The 24,297-nt window shown below is 38.9% G+C and overlaps 1 protein-coding gene across 3 annotated transcripts; it reads left to right on the forward strand.

The window, feature by feature from the left end:
* The first annotated feature begins 1,617 nt into the window (after positions 1 to 1,617).
* ube2nb (ubiquitin-conjugating enzyme E2Nb) lies at positions 1,618 to 10,277 on the forward strand. Of its 3 annotated transcripts, none has more exons than XM_051392293.1 (5): positions 1,618 to 1,743; positions 3,319 to 3,565; positions 5,086 to 5,226; positions 6,729 to 6,777; positions 7,573 to 10,277. In XM_051392293.1, exons 1-5 carry the CDS (start codon positions 1,714 to 1,716, stop codon positions 7,607 to 7,609), a joined length of 504 nt encoding a protein of 167 aa, XP_051248253.1. In that variant the 5' UTR covers positions 1,618 to 1,713; the 3' UTR covers positions 7,610 to 10,277. The 3 variants fall into 3 exon arrangements, with proteins under 3 accessions (XP_051248253.1, XP_051248255.1, XP_051248256.1); XM_051392296.1 differs by lacking the exon at positions 1,618 to 1,743 and adding an exon at positions 2,260 to 2,400; XM_051392295.1 differs by lacking the exon at positions 6,729 to 6,777 and having other exon boundaries at positions 1,636 to 1,743.
* Positions 10,278 to 24,297: the final 14,020 nt, after the last annotated feature.

Raw genomic sequence — 24,297 nt, forward strand, 5'->3', positions numbered from 1 at the left:
GAGGTTTTGAGGTCCTGCACGCCACAGCAAGATGCAGGCAGGTTTAAAACAATGAGATTAAAGAAAATGACCTTAAAATGTCTCCAAATGAGCAGATACAGACGAAAGCTGGTGTTCCAAACAATGTATTTTATTTTAATTGTTCTTTGGTGGATTTTGGAAGTTTATTGTGAATACTGCGGTGCACCTGCCACAAGCTGCTTCACAGTAAAAGCCTCTCAGCACAGGAACCTCTGGTGTACATGTACAGGGTAAAATACATGTCGGCTTATTCACACAAAATTGAACTGAAAGCGATTCATCTCCACAAGACCAAAGTGACTACATAAAATATTTAGATGGTCCTTTCGAAGCTTATTTTACCATGCCATACTCAACCCATATTATTAACTTGTTCTCATCTGTAGTCTCAGTACAGACTTTAAGTCTACTTGTAGAGCTCATATACAAATATAAGTCTTGATTTTTTTTACTTTAAAGTACCATGAAAAAGAGCATGTGGTTTTTACTAGGCAACACACATTCACTACAGAGGCAGAAACAAAAAGCAAAACTTTTATTACTTTCATTTTTGCATCTAGTGACTAATCATTTTTATTTAGACTTTTTTTTTTTTTATCCGGCAGAATGTTTTCATTTTCTATTTATCATAACAAATGTGTTAAACAGTGTAAATAGAAGGAATAATCCAATCTAATGAAAGTAAATATAGAACCAAAAGGTGCAATGTAATGACAACTTTTTATTTTTTATATACTCTTTTATTTTTATGTATTTTTTAGAGAGTTTTAACAAATATGTTAAGGCTTGAGGAAAACAAATAACATACTTTTGTGAATAAAAACCTCCCATATCATAACAATAATTCATAGTATAGAATAGTATATTTAACAGGACGCTTTAAATGTGGGATATTACACCTATAAGTTTTACTCCTGATATGGCATATGACTTTATTACATTGAATGAGAGGTAAACAAGGAGAAATAGAGGATGGCACAGAAGGGGCTGTAACTAATGTTATGAGGAGAAGGTTGTCACTGTTTTGTTGGTCTGCCTGTCTAAATGTACCTCTGGGGACACACTGGCACTTTATTAAGTTATAGATGCAAGCTGTGTCCTTCGCCTGTGTGTTAAAAGCTACTAATGATTATGCAAATTACTACATTTCAAAGAGTTTTTGTGTAAAAATATGAATAAGTAAATGTGTGTGATCACAGGGCTCCTGTTCCATGTTCAAAGCTTATTATTATAAGTTTCTAAGATTTGATCAGGGTAATAACCTTGCAGTTTCTTTGATTTAGTGATGTGGAAATTGGTCTGACTTCAGATGGGAAAACCGTAGTGTGCTCCCATCCCACTGTCGACCTTCCCTATGAGCTCACCCAGGTAAGAGAGTGCTTTCATAAAGATCAATGTGTTTGTTCTCTAATGACAGAATCTACTGTATGTGAGCTGATCTCACTGATTATGACTATGTCACAGATATAAGTTAGTAGACCATATTTAACAGGGCGCCTATAACATGACGAAAAAAAACGGAAGAATAATAAAAAATAAAAATTAATATTTATATATATTTTTTTTGCATATTTTCTTACGTCATCTGAAGCCACCGGAAGAGCCAGTTAACTATCCCCGCCCCGGCAGCTCACTCAATCCGACCCGAAGAGAAGGCGAGTCCACGGCTAAAAATACAATAGCTAACACAAGATGGCCGGTTTGCCTCGTAGGATTATTAAGGTACATTTCACACTGTATGTATACATATAAGATAACGAGCCTGTGTGTGAGTATTGAATCGATTATCTGGTGAGACTACGGACCGACGCTTTGCTGCCATCCAACGTGTAGCCTGACGTTAGCGCCGCTAGCACAATTAGCTCTTATCGAGCTAGTTATCGAGCTAGCTCGCTGGTCCGTGTCTGCGAGTGTTTTGTTTGCCACTTCCGTTTACTCCCGTCTGCTCTCATCTGTGCTCGTCATTTACACACAGGGTAGATTAAGTGTCGTGTTTAAATCGTAGTTCTCCCGCCGCCGTGTTGCTAATTCCCGGTATTAACCGACAAAATGTGACATTTTGTCCCAGTCGCCATATGAATGGATTCGCTAAGCTAGCAGCTGTAGCCTCTTTTTTTTTTTTTTTTTGTCATGTCTGACGCTGCTGTGTGTGTGTGTGTGTGTGTGTGTGCCCTTGTACTCTCCGTACATTTAAAAAGCCCCGCAGTAACGCCAAACATTACAGTAGTGCTTTATCTTGTGTGGAAAACGAAACGAAACATGAGGTTTTGGATGTAAGGCCTGTTGCGCTGCGGTCTCCTCCCTCCACCTCCACTGGGCCAGGCCCCGACGGTGGGCGCGATCAGCCCTTTCCGCCACATCTCAGCAGCTATCTCTCAGGTTTAGCAGGTTTTTTTTTTTTTTTTGCACAGCCAGTAAAAACATAAGAGGGTGAAAACACGACCCAGCTTTCCATTATGTGTGTGTGTGTGTTTGTTTTAAAAAGGATGAAGTGAGGAGTATTTACAGCGAGGTTTAAAGCTTTGCTGTTTTCGCTGCACCTGCTTGATAAAATGCAGAAATGTAGAAATTGTTTCACTTCCTCTTTTTGATCTCTGTCGTCGATCGTATCTTACTGTCGGACTATTTTATATATGTGTATATCTATATATCACACAAACTGATCATTTGCTACTGAATTCTTATAATAAAATGGACCATAACATAGTTTTAAAAACAGAAATAGTGACTGTTTTGATAAGTGTTTATTTACTTTAGCTATTTTTAAGTAAAAATGCTAGAAATGTGCTTTTTACAGTCTCTAAATGTGTGGGTGATAGTAAACAGAATATCATTGAATTTTGACATTTTTCATTATTTTATATACCAAATTGACTAGTTGATTAATGGATAATACTCACTGACAGGTTAATCTATAATGGAAATAAAGTGAGTTGCGGCCCTGAGTTAATACTTTTATTTAACTAATTAGTAAGGTTAGAAGTTATGTGTTTGTTTTGATCTAAATAAGTCATTGTACAGTTCCTGAGAAACGCTCCAGCCCTCCCTTACCTTTTTTTTTAGTGTCTGTGTTCAACAATAGCTTGAGGAATGTTGTTTTGTGTGTATGTGGGTGAGTTTGAAAGTGCGTGAGTGACTAAGCAGGGTGAAATTGTATGTCCTCAATCCTTTATATACTCGAAAGTCTGTTGTCTGCTGACACCTTCACAGTTCTTCTTACAGCAGTTTTTTTTTTCTTCTTTTACTCAGAAAAGTCAACAACAGTGTTTATGTATTTCTCATTCTGACCACACTCAGGAGACACAGCGGTTGATGGCAGAGCCTGTTCCAGGGATCACGGCTACGCCTGATGAAGGGAATGCACGTTACTTCCATGTGGTCATTGCAGGGCCTCAAGACTCTCCTTTTGAAGGAGGCACATTTAAACTTGAACTATTTCTTCCAGAAGAGTATCCCATGGCAGCTCCCAAAGTGCGATTCATGACCAAAATCTACCACCCCAATGTTGACAAACTGGGAAGAATATGTTTAGACATTTTGAAAGGTAAGAGAACATTAAGTGTTGATTGAATCAAAGACATTTTTGATAAGTACATATTTTTTTCTGGGTGGCATCAGTGCAGAACCACACTCGGAGTATATAGCACATTTTATACTCGCGTGGTTCAGTTTCAAACCTTGAAATTGGAAAATAAGAAGCGCCGTAAACAGTTAAAGCTGTAGTTGGTGACTTGTGACCAGTCAGAGGAAGGAAGTCTCTTAGTAATGACTTTTATGTCTGTCTGCCACACACACGTGATCGAGTTATTATTCCTAATGTGTTGGCAAGCCACTTCCTACTTCGTACAACGTCATGAACATCATGGGAACCCCAGTGCACTTTTGTTTATGGCCACAACTAATGAAGTCTATTACTTACTGGCCTTTCTGCAGATTAATCGTTTTGATTCTTAGCTGCTATATGCACCTCTTCCTTCATTAAATGCCTGTTTATGTTGTTTGCTGTTTAGTACTGGACAGGTATCGAACACTAGGTTTGTCAGATCTTGTTTAAGGGAAACTACCATACAGTCTAAAAGTGGGCCGATGACTAAAATGTGCACAGAGTTCAGTGGTTTTGGAAGTACTTTCAACTCTTTCACATTACACAGAGCCATTTGATTTAATGTTAATATAAAAAATATCACCCATTGGCATTTTACATTGTGCTGTTTAGTTGGACGTTGAGACAGTTATGTAAAAGTGTGACATTTTTATATTCAGGATGTAGTGATTATCCAGACAGGGAAGATTATTCACATTGGGACACAACATAAACACAACTAAATGTCACAACTTCACTGACACTGTAATTTTCAACTATGAAATCAAGCAAATGGAACAATACACCAATGTACCTTACATCTGACTGACAGGCTTAGATGTCTCACCCACAAGGTGCTAAATTAGCACAGATCACACCGTACACACCAGCAGTGTGAGGCATAGAGTCACATAGGCAGGTTTCATTATGACAGTAACCAGATTTTGATCACAAAAGACCAGAAATAAAAAAAATAAAATAAAAATGATATTCCTGTATGAGAAAAGCAGCTGGTTATGTTTACAGAAAGCCATCTCGTGGAACGAAGCCTTAGGAAGCAGATGTGATTACAGCCATTAAATCAAGTTTTGAGGTAAACAAACTCGAGGTGTTATGTTTATTTGGCAAGAGCCGAAAAGACAACAGGCGAGGGTTTGCCAAACTTGCTGTTATGTAATAAAGACTATATTGCAACAGACTGTAATTTGTATGCACTTAAAGTCTTTAATTTGCTCGTTTTATTGTTTTGATTCATTAGATTTACTACTGCCAGAGTTTGCCATTATCAAGTAGCCTTAAGATAAACTGGATGATTGCTGCTTGGCGTCTCTGTTACAGGCATGTTGTGGCTGCTTGGCCATCTTTACCCATGCCACAACGCTGTATCACCCTGGAGTCTCCCTTGTTGTTGCAAATTTGACCTTTATGCTGTAATTTTTTTCCCCTCTCTTTTTGCATGTTCTTCTGAACTTCTCTTCCAGATAAGTGGTCTCCAGCCCTGCAGATTCGTACAGTGTTGCTATCTATCCAGGCGTTATTAAGTGCTCCCAATCCAGATGATCCCCTGGCAAACGATGTTGCAGAGCAGTGGAAGAAAAACGAAAGCAACGCCATCGAGACAGGTGAGGATTACATTCGTATTTTCTTTCTCAACCCTCCTTAAAAAAAGGATCAGCTGGGCCGAACTATTTTACCACTGCCACAAGTGGTCACTGGTTACCAGTGGGAGAAATTCTCTGGTAAATGGTATCAATCATTAACATAGTTCTAGACCTCCAATTTGCAGCAAACACTTGATCTGGTGGTGTTCTCACGATGTGAAACAACCCTGTCAGCATCTCTGCAGTCGGGACCCAGTTGACAACATAATCTGACTGTAAATACACACAAATATGGCAGTAAACATGAATGAAATTGATGATGTTGAGCATAAATCTGTCCATTTAAGCAGTTTCTGCAAATGAAAGATGTTTTGCTGTTCTCCCAGAAAAGTATAATTGTTTTAGGAATCGTGTTTTCAATTGTCCCGGTGGGAGAATTGAGTGCTTGCTGTCGTTTGTCCCTTTATCACTATGTTGGAGGAGCATGTAAATGAAGCCGAGAGGCATGTCTTAATGGCTGGCAAAATGCCAGTTCAGTCTAAATATCAGGCTAAGCAGTAACCTCTAAATGTAATCCATCATAACGTTAAAGTTTTCTGTAATCCATCATAACGTTAAAGTTTTCTGTTCATCAAGCATCAGTTTTTGCGGCCTTATGTCTCCTGCAACTTCTCTGTTGTAATCAGTAGTTTAAATCAGTGAACCAAAACGTAATCTAAATGTGTTTCCTTTGTGACTTCAATGTTCACCAGCAAAGAAATTGAAAGAACGTGGCAGTGTTGCTGTGCGTTCAGGAGCAAGCTTAATTGTTTTGGATTTTTCAATCAATCATTTGTTTGAACAAAAATAGTGTAAAATGCCCCTCACCACCTCTCAGAGCCCACTGTGGTAACTTCAGATTGCTTGTTTTATTCGAAATAGTTCAGAATCCAAAGATATTCGAATACATAAATGTAAGATTTTCTCAGAATAGAGATTAGTTCATCGACAGCAACTGTTTTGATTATAAATTCATTGTTTTTAAGGATTTAAAAATGTTGCTCTAGCTTCTTACATGGGAATATTTTCTGGGTTTCTAAGTCTTTAATGATAGGAACGTTGCATTTGGGTTTTGAACTGCTGGTGGACAAAACAAGCAATTTGAATATGTGACCTCTGGCTTTGGAGATCTGTTTTCAGACTATTGAAAAGTCACTAGTCCATTTATCAAGAGAATAATTGGCAGATTTAGCAATAATGAAAATTATCATTAGTTGCTGCCCTAGCTGGAACAAACTAAACTTTCTGAACGATTATTTGATCATCAGAATTGTCAATGATTAATTTTCGGTTGACTGACATATTGCTCACCTTTCGTTTCACTTTCGTATTTAGAAAATATCAGGACATATCCGTTAGGCTGCCTCATGTTCCGCGCGTTTGTTTAAACATATCTGTGTAGACTCTGCAACGCTTTCCTTATCCACAGTCCTCCACCATATCACGCCCTCCACCACCATTTTATCTCTTTGTCTCTCCCCCAGCCCGAGCATGGACCAGGCTCTACGCGGGCAAAACTCCGTGTAGTAAATAGTAATACATCACAACATTTTATGTTTTTTTTTTTTTAAACTGGTATTGTACGGTTGGTGTATACAGACCTGTCTTGGCCTTTTTTCTTGGGTTTTCTGTTTAATGAAGCTTCACTTGTTTCTGCCATTTAACACTCTACACCAGTTTGTCAAAGACGAGCTGAGTCTTTCTCTCTGTTGTATCTCATGGGGGGGGGGGGGGGTGACCACCACAACCTCACTGTGATAACTCCAGATTGCCTGTTTTGTTTGAATAACAATCCAAAACCCAAAGATATTCAAGTTAGAATGTCAAAACCATTTAAGATAATAGTATCTGTAACCAGAGATTAGTTCATTAATAGCAATTCTTTTGATAATTAGTTGTTTTAACACTTTTTTAAAAAAAGTAATACACTAAAAAGCTTTTATATTTAAATATCTTCTGGTTTAGATAGGAAACTGAATACCTTTGGGGTTTGAACCACTGGAGGAGCAAAACAAGCAATTTGAATATATCTGCTTGGGCTTTGGAGAACTATTTTCTGAGAATTGAAAGACTGTTACATCATTAATTGAGAGAATAATTGGCAGATGAATTGATCAGGAACATAATCTTTAGCTGCTGTCCTAGCTGGAACCATCAAAACTTTGCTTGATTAAATTAAAAGTAAAACTTCATAATCTTCAATGACTTTAGACTGCCTATTGTTCTGGGAGCATCTGTGTACACTCTGCAACACTTTTCCTTATCCACAGCCCTGTGCCATCCCTCACCCGCCACCATTTTATCTCTCTGTCTCTCCCCCCTCCCCAGCCCGAGCATGGACCAGGCTCTACGCGGGAAACACTGAAGTATAGAAGAAGAGAGACGAGGCGTCTGAATGTGATCCACAAAAATGTACTCCTATTCTGTCAACATTTGAATTTAACGGACACAAAAAAAAAGGAAAAAAAAAAAAGATTATAAGTCCAAATCTATTTGAAAGAAATGACGAGATTTACTGCTGCAGACCTCTGGGTGACTTATTTTCCTCTCTAAAACGCGTTAAGTGTGTGTTAACCTTTTTTTTTTTTTTTTTTTTTTCCTGTGTTGCTATTTAAATGCATGGACAGTGAATGACACCCTCCCCACTACAGTCTTAAAAATAACATGCAATATGTCGTCCTGAACCGGACACATACTGGTACGTTTGCAAAAATATACATTAAAGCTGTTCTTCTTTTAAACACATGCATTTTTTGTCAACACATCTGTATGTCTTTTTGTGAGAGATGACATGTTCTGTTATTTCAACACATAGAGAGTACAGCTGTCTTTTTCTCCCCACTAGTAGTACGCAGGTGAAAAAAAAATACCAACACGAATGATGTTTCTCTTTACTCTTTTTAGGGAAATGCAATGAATTTTTTTGGAAAAATATAGCCCTTACATTCAACAAGGAGGTTAGTTGGAATTCCACTCCCGTGTGTCTGTGCATACCAACACGTCACAAACACTGAACATTAAGTCGGTGGTGCAGCTACTGTAGTTCGGCATCATCTCAAGAGCACACGGGGCACTTAATACTGAGCACAGAGGTGAAACTCTTTCACAATGTTTTCATCGCACAGCAAAGACGATCTTTATTTGTACAATTTGACCATTAAGAAGCAATTTTAAAAAGGGTTCCACGCAGGAAGTATCTCCTCAAAAAAAAAAAAAACCCAAATCCTTCCAGAAGACACTTTCTGTAACTGCAGCACAAATCAAGTTTGAGAATTAGACCACTGAGAAAACAGGAGGAGGAACATTTTCATCCACAGATATCTGAGGGACGTTTCATTCCAATGTTTTTACTGTAAAATAAACCTGAACACGCCCTGAAGGTTGCTGTGTATCTGCCAAATTTGCCGGTAGAGAAACACATAGTACTGAGCAGCCATAGCTAACGTTTAAAAGCAGTTTAGTCCATGGCTAGCGTCAATTTGTGGCCCCAGCAGATGTGATTTTAGCGCTTCCTTATTTACATCTTAACATTGGTCTTAGTTTGATAGAAAAGACTGAGTTTTGTTTGATTAGCTGCCTGATTAGGTGATTGATTGTGCTTCTAAATAACCCAAAAATGTAATATTTGTTCTTTCAACGTTGTGTCAAGCGGTCCGTTTGGCAGTAGTGTGACATTTTGCCACATCTTTAAAAGTTTCCACACTTTAGTCTCAAGCTGTCGGTGTAATGTTTGTTTCATCCATCTGTACATGTTTCAGTTAAACCCTGTTTTTGGACAGTTTGGGGAGGGTGAGCAGGTTACTTCCACACACTTGAGAAAAAAAGCCATTCCCAACACATTCAGGAAGGTAGAATGACGCAAATTCTTTCGTGTTGAAAAGAAATTGTATGCATGTTGTAGCAGACTACTCAAATGTGTTGAAAATGTCCTTTTTATTAAGGGTGTAGGAGCTGTTTTTTGTTTTTATTTTCATTTTTTTTTTTTTTTAAACTGTCTGTCCATGCTATCTATGTTGCCTGTTCTCTTATTTTATTTTCAGTGTTACTTCATTTAAAAAAAAAAAGGCATGTACCATAATCAAACTGATATCAGGACAGTTCAAACTAGTTTTCTTCAGGGTGTTAGTGAGAGTTGAAGTGTCGAGTTGTCTTTAAAGGGAAAGTTGAGGCTTTTTTTTTTTTTTTTTTTTACATTTTGTCGTCAATTACAAGGTTGTTTTTTTTCACCGTGATTTTTCCTGAGTTGGTCTTTCCTGCTTTTTGCTCTTTCCATCATACTGATCTGTGATACATATGCAAGTGAATTTAATTGATTGGGTTATTGTGGTAGCAGAAAATAAGTGATATTACAAATAAAACGTATTCAAGATTAAAGGTTCTCACCAATGCTATTACAGATTCTCTATTGGCTCAAAGAAATTGCACACATGGAAAAAAAGATTTCTAAAAAGCCTTAAGCTTTCCTTTTTAAAGCTGCTGTGTTGATGGGATCAGACTCGAAAGGCTCATCGGCCCGTAACTTAGTCCCTCTGTGATCATATTGCTTCTGTATGGCTCATCTGAGGGAGAACTGTAACATGTTGTAGTAAAACTATTTTTGTTAAGCCTTCTTTTTTTGGTTGATCTCTTTTTTATTTCTTTTTGTTGCTCTTCATTAGAGTATCGCAGGCTTGGTGTTGCTTAGATTTGTTTGTGTCCTGTCCTCGCCCAGAATTATTAACCAACTGTTTCTAACTGCTACATTTACTCAAGTCTGGAAAGATGAAGCACGGCTTAAAACCTGGTTAATTTATTGTTTCCCTGAGGGACTTGACAGTAATCTAAACCAAGAAAACAGTCACTCACTGGATTTTTTTGAAGCATCTAGATCAAAATATCGAGAGATCAAACTCTGATTAATCAGCTCCCCATGTGTAAAAAAAAAAAAAAAAAAAAAAAAACAATGAAAAAAGAAGAGTTCTGTCGGTAATTTCAGTACACTTGCAAACATGGCTCTTCAAATACTCTGTAAATAAACTGAGTTGAGTAAGTAAGCACAGGCTCGTCTGGTTTATGTTGTGTGCAGTTTATGTTCCCCTGAAGGAGAGGCATTACAGCCGAGATTTAATTAATGGAGGGTGGTTGCGCTATCGTTTATGTCTTGCAGGAGTTTGCATCTTGTTCTTATTCGATTTACTCTTGACAGCTTTTTAAGGCGACCATTTGATACGTTTTTTTTTTTACTTGCAGCCCACAGAATCTGATTTAGGTGTCTGGGGTGTTGTTCAATAAAGGTTTAATCAGGGCGAGCACGAGCACATAAACGTTTTGCATGGATGGTATGAAGCTGTGAAGCATCCCTGAGCCTGCCAGAGAGAGAGACACACACACACACTCTGACACTGAAAAAATCCTACATTACAGGGTTTTTTTGTAGAAAGTAGAGCTGTCCATGTCCAGCTGAGGGAGGTATTGACACTTTTAACAGTAGTGACTCACAAAATGCAGTTCTTGGTGTATTGTATCCTAGGACATACCATTAACCAATGCCATATATTATTCTTTATTTGGTTTTAAAGGACCATTAAAATAGGCAAAAGTCAACATGAGAATACATATAAAACTCATAAATGAAGAAATGCATATAATAACAATTAGTAGCATGAAATTACTCTCCATAGCAAGAACTCATTCATGACTCCTGTTTTAACACTGGTTTAAAATAATTATATTAATACATTTGAAGTTCTGTGGGTAATGAGTTCCTCATATTGAGCCCCTGAAAAGAAAAAGCCATCTATAAAAATTAGGATTTACAAAATAGCTCCTTTCAGTTCCCCAAAGTTTGTGTGGTAATTTTAAAATTTAATAAAATCCTGTAAACTTATGAACATGACAGTGGTGGGATTTTTCCTACCCAAATGTTTCATCTTAAACTATATATAGTGTTTATTCTACCAGTGATACAGGAACTAAATGATGTGAGGGTTCCCAGGTATGCTACATGAGTTCTTAACACTTGACATAGAAAATAAAATCATCTGCTGCAGTTTGCAACTCTTATCCCTCCATGACATCTGGTTAACAACTGCTGCCATAAAGGAATATTTTCCCAATTTGTAACGAATAGACCCTTTTCACAGCACACATTTTCACTTGTCATTGGAAAATAAAAGCTGTGAAATACGTTCGTAATATGTAGAATCACCTCTTAATACTTACTGTTTCATTTAAATACCATTAACTGTATAACAGTGAAAATGTTTACATCTAACCACTATTAATGGGATTAAATAATTATTCATTTGTTGTGCAATTTCAAAAGCTTGATTTTATGTTTTTTAAGTATCTAAAATTCAGGTAGAAAATTCAGCTGTTTGATGTTCAAATTACATTCAAGCTGTTCCAACTCCAAATCATTTTCAGGTGTAAAAATTCAAGCCAAAAAAATGTAATTGCCCAAATCCACTGTTTAAAAAACAACTGTGTGCCTAGTTCACCTAATGAATGCTGAATAATGTTATTCACTTACACCTGTGCTTTATGTGTGCAGTGAAAATTGTCCCTTTTCTCCTGCTGTTTCCATAAAATCTCACAAGATGGCGCTACAAGCAAATGTTGTTGCTAGCACAGAGGTACACCTCAGAGAAACCTGTGTTTGCCTTCATTGGGATGTGTTCCTCCTCAAGGTTTACTCTGAGTTCTGTTGGGTGCTGGGAGGTCACAGGGGTGAGTCAAGATGGCTGGTTAATGGTTTTACTCCCTCTTTACTACAGCGGAGGCACCTGTCCTCAAAGCCTTTTTTTTTAATGTTTCCTCACCAGAAACTAAAGGTTTCGCAATATTTTATGATGATGGCTTGGTTTATATGGCGACAGTGAGCCATTCAAGCTGGTATGCAGCCATTATTTGAGTGGAATTGCAGGAAATGATTCCCCTCAGTATCTGAAATATCTGACGAAACATTAACTAGTCCCAGAGGTTGTTGTTGTTGTCTCCGGAAAGAGGGTTGTTATTGCGCTCCATCCTCTGGTTGAAGTGGTATTTCTATGTCTTAGTCGGTCAGTTTTAACTTGACACATTTCATATTAATAAATATGAGCTCACGTGTGAGCCGCTGCTGGTACAAAAAGATTACATGTTCACGTAAATGCTGATTTAGGTTGATAATGATAACAATGTGTAGGGATATTGTAGTTTAATCTTAAATGGTTAACCTCAAATCTCTTTGTGAGTCATCTATTCAGACTGAATATGGGTTTGACCTAGCATTATTTACATTTTATATTGATATTACTCTTCAGTCAATAATGTATATTTTCCATAATACTTAATGTTAAAGAAAACAACAAATGTATAGCCAGGCAGCCTCTGTAGCAAAGGGATTTGAAGCCAGGCAACTGTGGTAAGGACGCAGCTTTGGTACATGGTGTCAGGACATCCTGCTTTTAGGGTCTATTCAGACTAATGGACGGATATGATTTGAGTGATATTGATCTCTCATCTAACTATCTGCCAGCAAACAAATGTCAAACTATTTCTTTAAAGTAGCCTGTTACTGTTAACCCAATGACCAAAAAGGTCAAACATCATAAAGAATATTGCTTCCCCCAGTGTACAAACAATAGGCTATGACTGACTTCTTGATACCGGATTGCCAAAATACTAAAAAGGTAAACCGATATGGATGCAAATGTCTGACCTCCAGTACAGTGTAATTGATCATGTAAGCATATGACAATACAGAGTTACAACTACAGTGGTTACTGCCACAGATGAGCCAACGCACTAAACATAGCCCTGCTCCTCCTCTGACAGGACAGATCATCTCTCGCTGTGATTGCTGACTGCAGGTGAAAACACTCTGTAGTCACATGTCGGGGATGTTGAACCGACAGTTGACGACAAACATCCTGTTTTGGCTGTTGTGTGTCATCGGCGTCAGCGTTTATTTGAAGCCTGTTGGTCAGTAGTTGTGGTGTACGGTGGGGTTTTTGAAGTTTAGGTTGTGTTTGTTAGAGAGAGAGAGAGCTGATGGTTGTACGTTCAGGTTTTTCTGGTCTTCCCTATTACCACTTTTTCTTTTCTCATTTTTTATTTCCTCTGCTCATTTCTCGTAATCTCTAATTTCCTTTTCTCATCTGTCCATCCTCTCCCCCTTTCTTTTTTCTTCTCCACTTGTTTCCCTCTTCCTCTCCTCTCGTCTTCTCTTCTCTCCCACTCCTCTCCTTGCCCTAGTTTCTCCCTCTCTTCTCTTTCCCCCCTTTCTTTTCTTTCCTCTCCTTTCATCTCCTTCCTCACCTCTCCTCTTCTCCCTCTTTTTCCTCTTTCTTCTCTCTCCCCCTTTTTACCTCCTTTAATTTCCTTTGCTCCTTCTCTCCTCTCCTTCCTTTCCAACCTCTCCTCCCTCCCTCTTTCTTTTCTTTCCTTTCCTCTCCCAACTCCCTTTCTCCCTTTCTGTCTTCCTTCTCCTCTCCTCCCTTCTTTCTCCCCTCTCCTACCCCCTCTCTCATCCCTCCAATCCCTCTTCCTGCGCTCTCCTCTCCCCCTTTCCCTTCTTCCTTTCTCTTATATCACTGTATCCTCCCTCTCTTAACCTCTCCTTCCTTCTTCCTTCCCTCTTTTCACCTCCTCTCTCCTTTCCCTCTTCCTCTCACTTCCCCTCCTCTTCTTCTCTCTTCTGTCCTCCCTCTTTCCTCCCTCTCTCCTCTTCGTCCCACTGCAGAAGAAGTGGAGGGGGACTGCAGTCAGAACCCTCTCACCTGTTGCCTCCTGATGTTATATAATCATCCTTATTACTCTCCCATGCGTAAAAAACAAAAGTCTGCCAGCCTGAAGGGAATCCCTCCTCAGACCACAGCAGCTACCTGGATCCACTTCAGTCTCCTTCTGTATCTCTATGGCTTTATTTAAGAGTAAGATTAGGTAAAGGACGTTCTCTATCACAGATGTTATACAAGACAGCTGCAGTGGAATACTAATACAGCCAGGCAGTGCTAAGTATGCTGTAAATAAGCTTTTTCAGCCATTTTTAGAAGTTAGGTATAAAGCAATAAATCCTGTCCGATTCCTCACTTTGCCTTTTATTTCTAAGCTTGTGATAGAGTCACCACATGTCACAGCTGTGCATGATATAAAAATAGTATTATGTTCAGGGGTTTTATTTATTAGTAGTTTTATATTTAGCCTGAGAAATGTTTCAGGATCATATTTATGAAATACAAATCATGCAATCTGCCCCACAGTATATGCGATCATGATCTGTAGATATTCAACGTGCTGCTTTCAACCCGATCTGTGCGAGCCCGCTCAAATTAATTCATAAAGGTTGTAACACAAGTACGCAGGATATTAATACGACAGTTAGAATACATACTAAACAGAGATTAGGAAGTATACAATAAGCAGTGTAACCAAAAAAGGTAAACTGGAATGATTTGGATTTAAAGCATCTCAACAACTATCGGATGAATTACCATGAGATTTTGAAGCCATTCATGGTCCCCAGAGGAGGAATCATATTCACTTTGTTGGTCTTCTGACTTTTCATCTACTGCCACTAGCACTGATTCAGTTAAATAGCTTGGCATCCATTGTTTAGAACATTTGTACGGACATTCATGGTCCCCAGAGGATGGATCCTGATGATGTCTGGTGATTCCCTGGGTCCTCCTCTAGCGCCAACTTGAGGTTCATACTTTTTTGTTTTATTAAAAAATATCTCTCACTTGATGAATTGCCTTACTATTTTGTACAGACATTTGTGGTCCCCTCAGGATGAATTGTGCCATTGTGCCATCATCAGGTCAGCAGGTTCAATACTTTGGTCCCTGAATAGCTGCTGTACTCGCGTGTTCAGCACTAAGTGGCACACGTTAACATGCTAAATTAAGCTGGTCAACATGATAAACATTATTCCTGCTAAACATCAGCATGTTAGCATTGTCACACAATCGATTTTACAATTCCTGGTGGTTTATACAGTAGTAAACTGTGTTTGGTGATGGCGGGGATTCCTCTTCTGCTCCAGTGGGTTTTTCATCCTTAGCGAGAACAGTCTGTCCTGGACCATCCTTCCACTTCCCTGCCCTCTCTCTCTCTCTATATATATATATATATAACAGCCACTGCGGACAAGGATAGAAGGGTGTGTGTGTGTGTGTGTGTGTGTGTGCTTTTATGTGCTTGCAGAGGCCCCCTGAGTGTAAGGGGAGGTGCTTTGAGTCCGCCCAGTCGCATATTGTAAACAAGATACCTGTGCGGTTTTCAACTTGTATCGTTTCACAGTTAAATAACAGCATGTAATAAAAGTTGTTGTGCTAAAGTGAAAACCCACAGGATCCCTCCGCCCTCATTCCTCACACGTTTCTCACTCCTCCATGCCAACTCAAATACTCAGAAGTCAGCCCAGACTAGTTTTCTCCTCTCACGTCCCTCCTCATTTTTTCTGCTAATGAGTGATAAGATGGCAGACAAATTACAAGAAAATCAAAGCTGTGGTATTGTGAATCTACAAGCAGGGTGTGAGTGTGTGTTTGGAATGTTTTTCAGATGAACGTTGCTCTGTTCCTTGAAACATCTCAACCACTGATATGTGTGTAATTGATGATTCTTAACAACACTCCCTGTTGTTGGTTTTGAGGTTAATGGGGCAAATAAATCAAGCCCGACTCTCTGCCCCTTTCTTTTGTTTATATCAGTGCTCAGATACTGGAAATAATTATGTCTGAGCACTGATCTGGTCACATGTTGAAAAGACACACCCCACACACACACACACACACACACACACACACTGTACATACAGTCATTACGGGCACGGTGGTAGTCTCGCCCAGGAGTGTTAAATGTAAATAATTAACAGTCTCTATTCATTGAATTTCTTTATGGGGCCTGGGCAGGGGAACCTCCACCCAGACATGAAAATAAACCCACAACTGTGTACTAACAGATGACATGTCACTGTGTCAGAGGTAAGTCACACTGGTGCTGACAATGCTGATCAATAACCTGTCGAACAGTGTGCTGATAGGGAGGTTTTAGCGCTCAGGGTTCAATATGTCTTGTTTGATCGGGTTGTGCTTGAGCGGGTTTTTTCGGTGGAGAGATTAATACAGACTAGAGAGTGGCCGATTGCACCAGGTTGAGATAGCTGACTGTTCGGGATCAGTGACATTGATTCCCCCTGTGTGAAATTCCCTATTGCTAATCAAATGAGTCCGTCGTTAGGATGATTCAGTGTTTCAAACCTGTGAGCAGAGACAGCAACTTTTAATCTGCGTGTTCTCAAGTGTTTGTCATGCTGACGTGTGGCTGAGGTGCTGACCCCACTGCTCTTTGAAGTGTAAAATCATTTTCCTAAAGGGGGAATGTGTCAGTTCCAAAATTTGAATTTAATATTTGGCATTGGTCCTGTAGCAATGTTAATAAGAATGCCTTTTACATTTCCCAAAGCCCAAGCAAGGTGAGAAAATGCATTACTTTGTCTGACTAACAATCAATATTCTTCATAGAAAACTAGGAAAACACAAAATATAGTCACATTTGAGAAGTTGAAACCAGGATGGTGAATGTGGTAAACAACTGATAAACATCCACATTTTAGCATTGTCATTGTGAACATGTTATCATGCTGATGTTAGCATTGAGTTTAAAACAGCTGCCTCTTAGGGTTAGACTGCAAAATGGTTTTTCGGGGAATTTGGAGAAATGTTGTTCAATTATTTTAGTTTTTAGTATTTATATTTATCGACCAAAATACATACAAAATAAATTATAAAAACAGAATCAGAAACACTGACTACTTGAGGCCTCCCAACCCTGACTTCACATGGACACCAGACAGAAGATTGGGGGGGGGGGGTGCTTGTATATAAGATAGCAGGCATAAAAAGGACTAAACTGTGAGTTCTTTATGCTTACATAGGACAAAATTTACCGCTGGCAGAGGTGTGCACTTAAGTGGAGTTACAAGTATTGCCCCGTGAGAGATGGATTTTCACACGCACCTAAACCACGTTTCCTTGGCACGCTGTCACATGGTCTGGCAGAGACGCTGAACCACAGAACCAGTGCTGGTTATTATCAGGTCATTATGATGATTATACCTTGAACATCTTGAAACACCAGTAAATCTCCAGCTTTAGTGTGATTACACTGGCAAATATAACACATATTTATAATAGTACCTGATGTGACCTAATCCTCAGCCGATGTCATTTAGCAGCAAACAACCAGAACAAAAATGAATCATATGATTTGGGACTCTTTTTTTTTTTTCACAATACAGTGATGTCACTTGAAACGCAGCCATACAGTACTTTCAATTCCCCCCTCCCTCCCTCCCTCCCACCCTCCCTCTCTGTCTGTCTGTATTCAGGTCACCTTTTCTTGCATAACAGCTCATTCATAAAACAGCACCACACCTCAGGGAAGGGATGAGGAAAAGACTCTGCTGAGACATATAGAAAATGTCTGCACAGGGAGGGTTTTGCTGCAGTGTTAAATAGCTGTGTGAGGTCATGACACACCATGGTGCAATGTACTTACTGTAAAAAAATTTTAAAAAAAAACCCTCTATAGTCAAGTTAGCAGGAGTTTAGCAAGTTTTTTCTTGCAGAATTTGCATTTTCCAGTAGAGGCTGCTCAGAGGGGGGTGAGAAACCACAGTCCAACTCTGTTCAGATGTAAAAATACTAAACTTTTATATGGTAGAAAATACTCTTTTTAACCTGTGTGAAGGCTACATAGTGGGCTTGTTTGATGTTTCATGGGTTTTGCTATCTCTATTCTAAATGATAGCTGTTAGAAAGGAAAACAAGTGATTAAACCTTTAGTAATATGGTCAAAATAACCAATTTAATAATGATCTAATTACCAGTTACATAAACCTGACTTCTGACTGGGGAAAAAAGCAGAGTTGTGATATCAAATATCAACTTACTCACTCAATTAATTGATCAAGAGGCAATATGTTTAAGGGTCTGAGTGGCTTACCACCTGTGCTAAACAATTTCCAGGGGAAAACCCTGAAATTAATTTCACAAAATGGAAAAAATGAATCAAACAGCATACAAATAATAATATGCTTTGTGTGCCCAGGGCCTCTGAGGAAACTGGGAGATGTGACAAGCATAAGGAACTAGATTGAGCAACACCCAAATCATACAAATCATACAATAACTTAAAACTGAAAGTCCTAAAAACAGAAGCTCACAAACTGAAAACATTTCAATCCAGTGAGTCACCGTGGGCTAAACAAGAGGGCATCCAGTTGGAGAACAGATAAGAAGACCAGAAGAAGAGTTAATGTGGAATAGCACAGATATCATATCTCAAACAACTTAAAGGAAACAACATTTTTCTTTCATTTCTTGATGAAAACCAGCAGCACTATGAGTCTAGGCTGAGTCAGTCTGTGTCTATCCACAGATTGATGAATGACCTCCATTTACAATAAGGTGTTCAGTAACGCCTGTTGTGACAGGTCCGGTGGTTTCGCCCTCGTGCTGTACTGGGAAGGAAATAAAGTAGATGTTTGAACTACATTATTTCAGTGAATGATTTCCATGTAGTCCGTCCAATGTCACCTACTTAATCTCCTGCCCTTGCAAATGTCAGCATGAGGGCAAAACAAAACAAGACCTGTCAGAACACGCGTTATTGAACACCATAATGGCCGATTGTTTGTTGGCCCATGCATGGTGACTTTATAGGTTTTTCCTGCTTTTGCTTTTATGTCAGCAGAACTGATGATGCTCTACACAGCAAAACATTTTCTTTTACTGCTCTTTTTCATTTTTGTCACAGTTTCTTTTGTTTTTTTTTGTTTATTTTTGAGTTTTTGAACCATATGAAAAAATTACCAGATGAAGGTTCAGTATTGGATTATGACATCCCAAGGTGTATGCCTGGATTTTCTCCCACTTTTTTCACTTTACCACTATTTCACAGGAGCAGTGCAGTCTAAAAGAGTGTGTGATGAGAAGGCCGCCAATTTGAATCTCTTGTCCTGTTTTTATTCAGTCAAGGCTCTTACACCTCAGATGTGTCAGTACAGCTCAGAGATGACACTGTTGTTCGGGGTTGCTCTCAGGTGAGTGTGGAAATCTGATTTCCTCTTCCTTACCTTCACTCACTGCCGCAGGCCTCGCCGCTGCCACGTTTTGAGCCGTAACCCGCCTGTTTTTTTTTTTTTACGTGAATGACATCTTTTTTTTGAGCCTGTGTGTGTATGTGTGTGTGTGTGTGTGTGTGTGTGTGTCATCAACACTGTGGGGTTTTGTCTCAGACGACTTTCCCACATTCTGGCAATCTCACTGTCACTGTCTGGCTTTGTTTATGCCCCTTAAAGTCTAATCTTCACATGATTATAGAGTGTCTGTGTTTTTGTTCTACCTCAAGGAGACAGAGGCATCATTGTGAGAGGAACATTTGCCCGCAGGAAGCCTCAACAGTCTGAGTAGCACTTTAGCACCACAAAAGCATTATTCTTCTTTTTAGAGCATCAAGAAACACGTTTCCAAATATATTGTTTTTTATTTTTATTTACATTCCCTATTTTATATTATGCTGAAGTTATGACCCCACCCTATTTGCCCCTGTCTTTCTTTCTTCTGAATTCTAGTAAAGTAATGTTTACCCATGTTGAGTCTGTTTTATCCACAGCTATCAAGACAGGCTTTAATATGCACCAACAAGCCCCCATTGTGTCCTTCAGCCCTCACAACCAATTTATTGCCATTCTTGCATCTGTAGCCTTGAGACCTGTAATTATTCTGCTGTATAAACTGTTAAGAGAGATGTTGATGCAAGTTGTTTTCCACAGTCATCTCACGGAGCAAAAAGGCTGGTGTCGTTCAGACCTTCTCCAGTTGCAACTGTATTGAGCACTCATGTTATAGTCATTAATGCATTCATGTCAGGCGGCCTAATCTGAGCGGCGGTACTGTATGTGCTGGTTCTCTGAAACCGTAAACCCACTGTGCCCTATACCTACCCGGTACTAAACATCACACGGAGAAAGTTAGTGACTAGTTGGTGAACATAGTGGAGAATTTAGCAGCTAAAGTGACAGATATTTTCCTTTGAAAGACAGTTGAGACCAAAATAGAGCTAAAAAGGGGGTGAATAATGGACTCCCAATAAGACTGAGATTACAAATTCAATTCTGTTCACCTACAGACCTGGACAAAATAAACTTAACCTCTGATGGATGGATAGCACAAGATATTATTGAGCAAATTATCATTTTAGTAGCAATTTGAGTGAACTGACTGGAGAGAGGCGACAATGTACCCTATTTGAAGGAGAAACGACTAACCTATAATTTTCTAAACATTTAAAATCCTGCCCATAGTTTATCTACAGTATGGTACCATTAAATGTGCTTTCTTTGTATATGTTGTTATATGTAAATACAAAAATGCCAGTACTGTGAGAATTTGAATTTAAGCAGCAAAACTGAAAAAGTTAAGTACGTAAAGCTAGCGTTAAGTTACCTTTATTTAGCTAACCCTATAACTAGTCCTACTGGTGTTCCAACCCTAGATTAGAGATGGATGGAGTAAAGTTGAAGATATTAACCTTTTTTTATTTCTTTTAGTTCTGATGAAGCTAACCCTCGGGCTCAGGTTCTCCACCTTTATGGAGGGCATGGACCCATTTGTATTATGTACTATATTCAACAGTGACAGCAGCTCACATCCATCTTAGCAGCCTTGGCCAACTGTCAGGAGCTCAGTTCATCATTGGATGAGCTCCAGCCTCCACCTCACCCTGTCCAACAACTGTCTTTGTCATAGTAAATATATAAGGCGAGGTAAGGGTTTACTAAAGCTTAATTTGCGTCTAATAACGGGAGACGTTATGGGAGAGCAGGTGGCCCAGTCTAAAATTAGCCTTATAGCTACTGCCTGATTATCCATTCACTAAATTTAGGAGGCAATAAATGATGCCTCATTGTCGTCATCTTTATCAGAATTATGTGTTAGGCGTTTCAGCTTTGTGGCTCTAATTTTCCCTTTTCTGGCAAGAAGCCATTCCCTCACATGCCTCATGTCTGAAGGCTCGGCGCTGAGGTCAAAGGCTTACGGGTTCAGCTAATCAGCTCAGGATTTTATACGCGTAATCGGAGTTGGCTGCAAACACCGAGTGGATCACAGGCAAATGAAGAGGCAGATTAGACTCTGTGTGTGAGAGAGTGTTACTGTCTCTGTTTGTGTATATATCTGTATCGATGTAACTACACATGTACACTGGATTTCTGTGCACATACTGTATTGATTACGTGTGGCATATGTATACGTGTGTGTAGTTTGAGCCTGTTGTGTCGTCAGGGAGCAGATGTCCTCCGACTCTCCTGATAAAGTGAGGACGGCGATAGGCAGACGTTCAGTTCTGGCTCCTTCGTCCCTCCATCTGTCTCAATGTGAGCCAGGAGGAACTGGATCTTTCTATTCCCCTCACACCATGGCTAAAAGGGGACCTCTTAATTGCCTTCCTTTGCTATGCAGGAAGATGATGATAAACCACTTCAAGTAGCACGATGACAGAAAGATTTATTTTCATTAAGATGATAACATGACTGAGCATCTGTTGTTATATTTGGGAGCCAGATTCTAATTTTAGTCCCTTATAAATGACTTACAATCATATATCATACATGCAACACGACATTGCAATCCTATAAATACATTCATTTTCTAACTCCTGACCCTGATAGCATTGATACAAATCCTCTAAAATTGTTTCAAATCCTGTAGTAATCCTCCAAAATGTTCAGACTCACTTAGATAATCAGATTTTGTTCTATCACTTTTGGACTTAGATTACCTCTTAATCCATCAAATATACAATTACCTGAGCTGTATATAGTAATTTAAACATTTGCTTTCATCTTCACTTATCCACATTCATGATTTTCAAGAAATGTATATTATTTCATCATATAAAATTCATTATGTGGACGTCTGTTTTTGTTTGTTTGTGTATCTTCATAAGGAACTCAATGAGTAGTTTTTGTATTTTTAACTTTGTTATGGTCTGAAATGATCTTTTCATCATCATATGTTTATCATCAAGTCATCACATCATAATCAGATCAGCGTAATGCCTGTGTAACCCTGCTAAAACAAGATGATGATACTGTTTGACCTCCGGTAACACAATGACCTACAGGCTTACTGAGTTTCTCTCCCATTCAGGTGATAACTGTTGTTGTTGAAATGACATGGGATGTGCATGTAGTGATTTTTTCATCACTGCTGAGGAATTTCTACGTTATCAGGACAATAATTATCCCCACAGTTTACTCAAGTTATGTGTGCAACCAGAGATTTCAGTCACTGCTCGGGAAGAGAGTCAAACAACAGTGTGAGGCTCTGTGAGCCTTAGCAGTGCCATGAGCTAAATGCTAATGTCGGCATGCTGCACGCTCACAATAACAGTGCTAAGATGCTGATTTATAGCAATAATGTTTATCATATTCACCATCGGAAACTCAAGAGGAAAGTTAAGGGATCATTGAAGTTATTATAATTCATCTTAGCGTCAGTTTGTTTAGGAGCTGAACTTGCTGCGATAATTATCTCGATATTTTAACATTTTTCATCTGCTAGCACTGCAGGAAAAGTCAGGACATCTCCAAAGTCAGTAGGATTCGTCCGGATTCATCCTCTTGGGACCATAAATGTCTGTACAAAATGTAATCATAATCCATCTTTTTTTCTCTTTGTAATGTATGCCTGTACTGGTGGATGCGCAGTAACTCTGTTCTGGAGTGACAGTGGACAATCTGTTATTTATGACAGTTTGACATTTGATTTATGTCGTTCGGCATTTGTAATTTGGGCATGTTTTTTACACTTTTTGCTTGTTTGTGCCACTGGGTGAAATGTTTTGCTCAGTATCGCTTTGATTTTGATAGCAATTACTTCTGTTATGTAATCCTTTGTGTGTGTGTGTGTGTGTTTGTGTGGTTAATTGTTGATGACCCCTCTTCTATGAGAGAGAGAGAGAGAGAGAGCGAGGGAGAGAGAGAGAGAGAGAGAGAGAAAGAGAGAGCGAGGGAGAGACTATATAGTCTGTGCACATCCGACATGTCTCATAGTTTTTAAATCCTTTTCAACAAATAAATTGTTTATTGGACCTAATATTTGCAGTATTTAATTTTTTATGTCTATCTTACAACAATCTAAAGTTGAAGGGAATATTGACACACACAAGGTTTTTTTTTAAATATTTTGTCAGCATATTGTCTACCATAGCCTGAAAGTAGGCTGTCAGATAAGATAAAGCATCACTGGCAACAACCCTTGATTACCTTCACCAACAAGTGACCCACTTTACTCAATCTCATTCTTTGATCAATCTTTGTCTCCTGGAGGTCATTTGGCTTTTGATGTTATCTGCTGAGTTGTAACATGTGGATCCTCCTCGGCCTGCAGGTCAAAGGTGAACCGAGGGTGACGGAAGCTGGACGCAGATTTCACCACCACGCATGCACTCTACTGTGTCACCACTTGATTATCTACTATTATGACATTTATGAATTACATAACAGAAAAAGCCGAACGCATTAAATCAGTTAATATGTTACAGCTGCTTTCAATGCAGTCACAGTTTTTAAAAAACCTAGTAGTTACCAAGGGAAGGGATGTCATTATTCATTCACTTTACATTATATAAGATTAACATGAACTCAGCAGCTACATGGGAGCGCCATCAGATATGATTTGAGACAGACTCTAATATGTTTAGTCACGAGAAGCAGTTAGGAGTGGTGCTTATTCACAGCGACAACTCCTCCTTAAAACAGACAGTATTGCAACACTGAGACCTCGGACCCTACCTTAAAACACCAGATTTTCACAAACCTCTCATATTTTTAGTCAACATACCTTTGAACGGTTTTGAATTGCGTAAATACCTCAGCCCTATTTTTTCACATGAACTGGAAATTACCTTAGTTATGATGTAGATTCAACGAAAGATCACACCCGATTGATGTAATGCTCCTGTGAACTATTGAAGATGTAGTATGTGATCTTGTGCACAGTTTTGCTAAAAAGAAAA

Source organism: Dicentrarchus labrax, unplaced genomic scaffold (assembly GCF_905237075.1).
Source record: "Dicentrarchus labrax unplaced genomic scaffold, dlabrax2021, whole genome shotgun sequence".
In the NCBI taxonomy this organism is placed as follows: Eukaryota; Metazoa; Chordata; class Actinopteri; family Moronidae; genus Dicentrarchus; species Dicentrarchus labrax.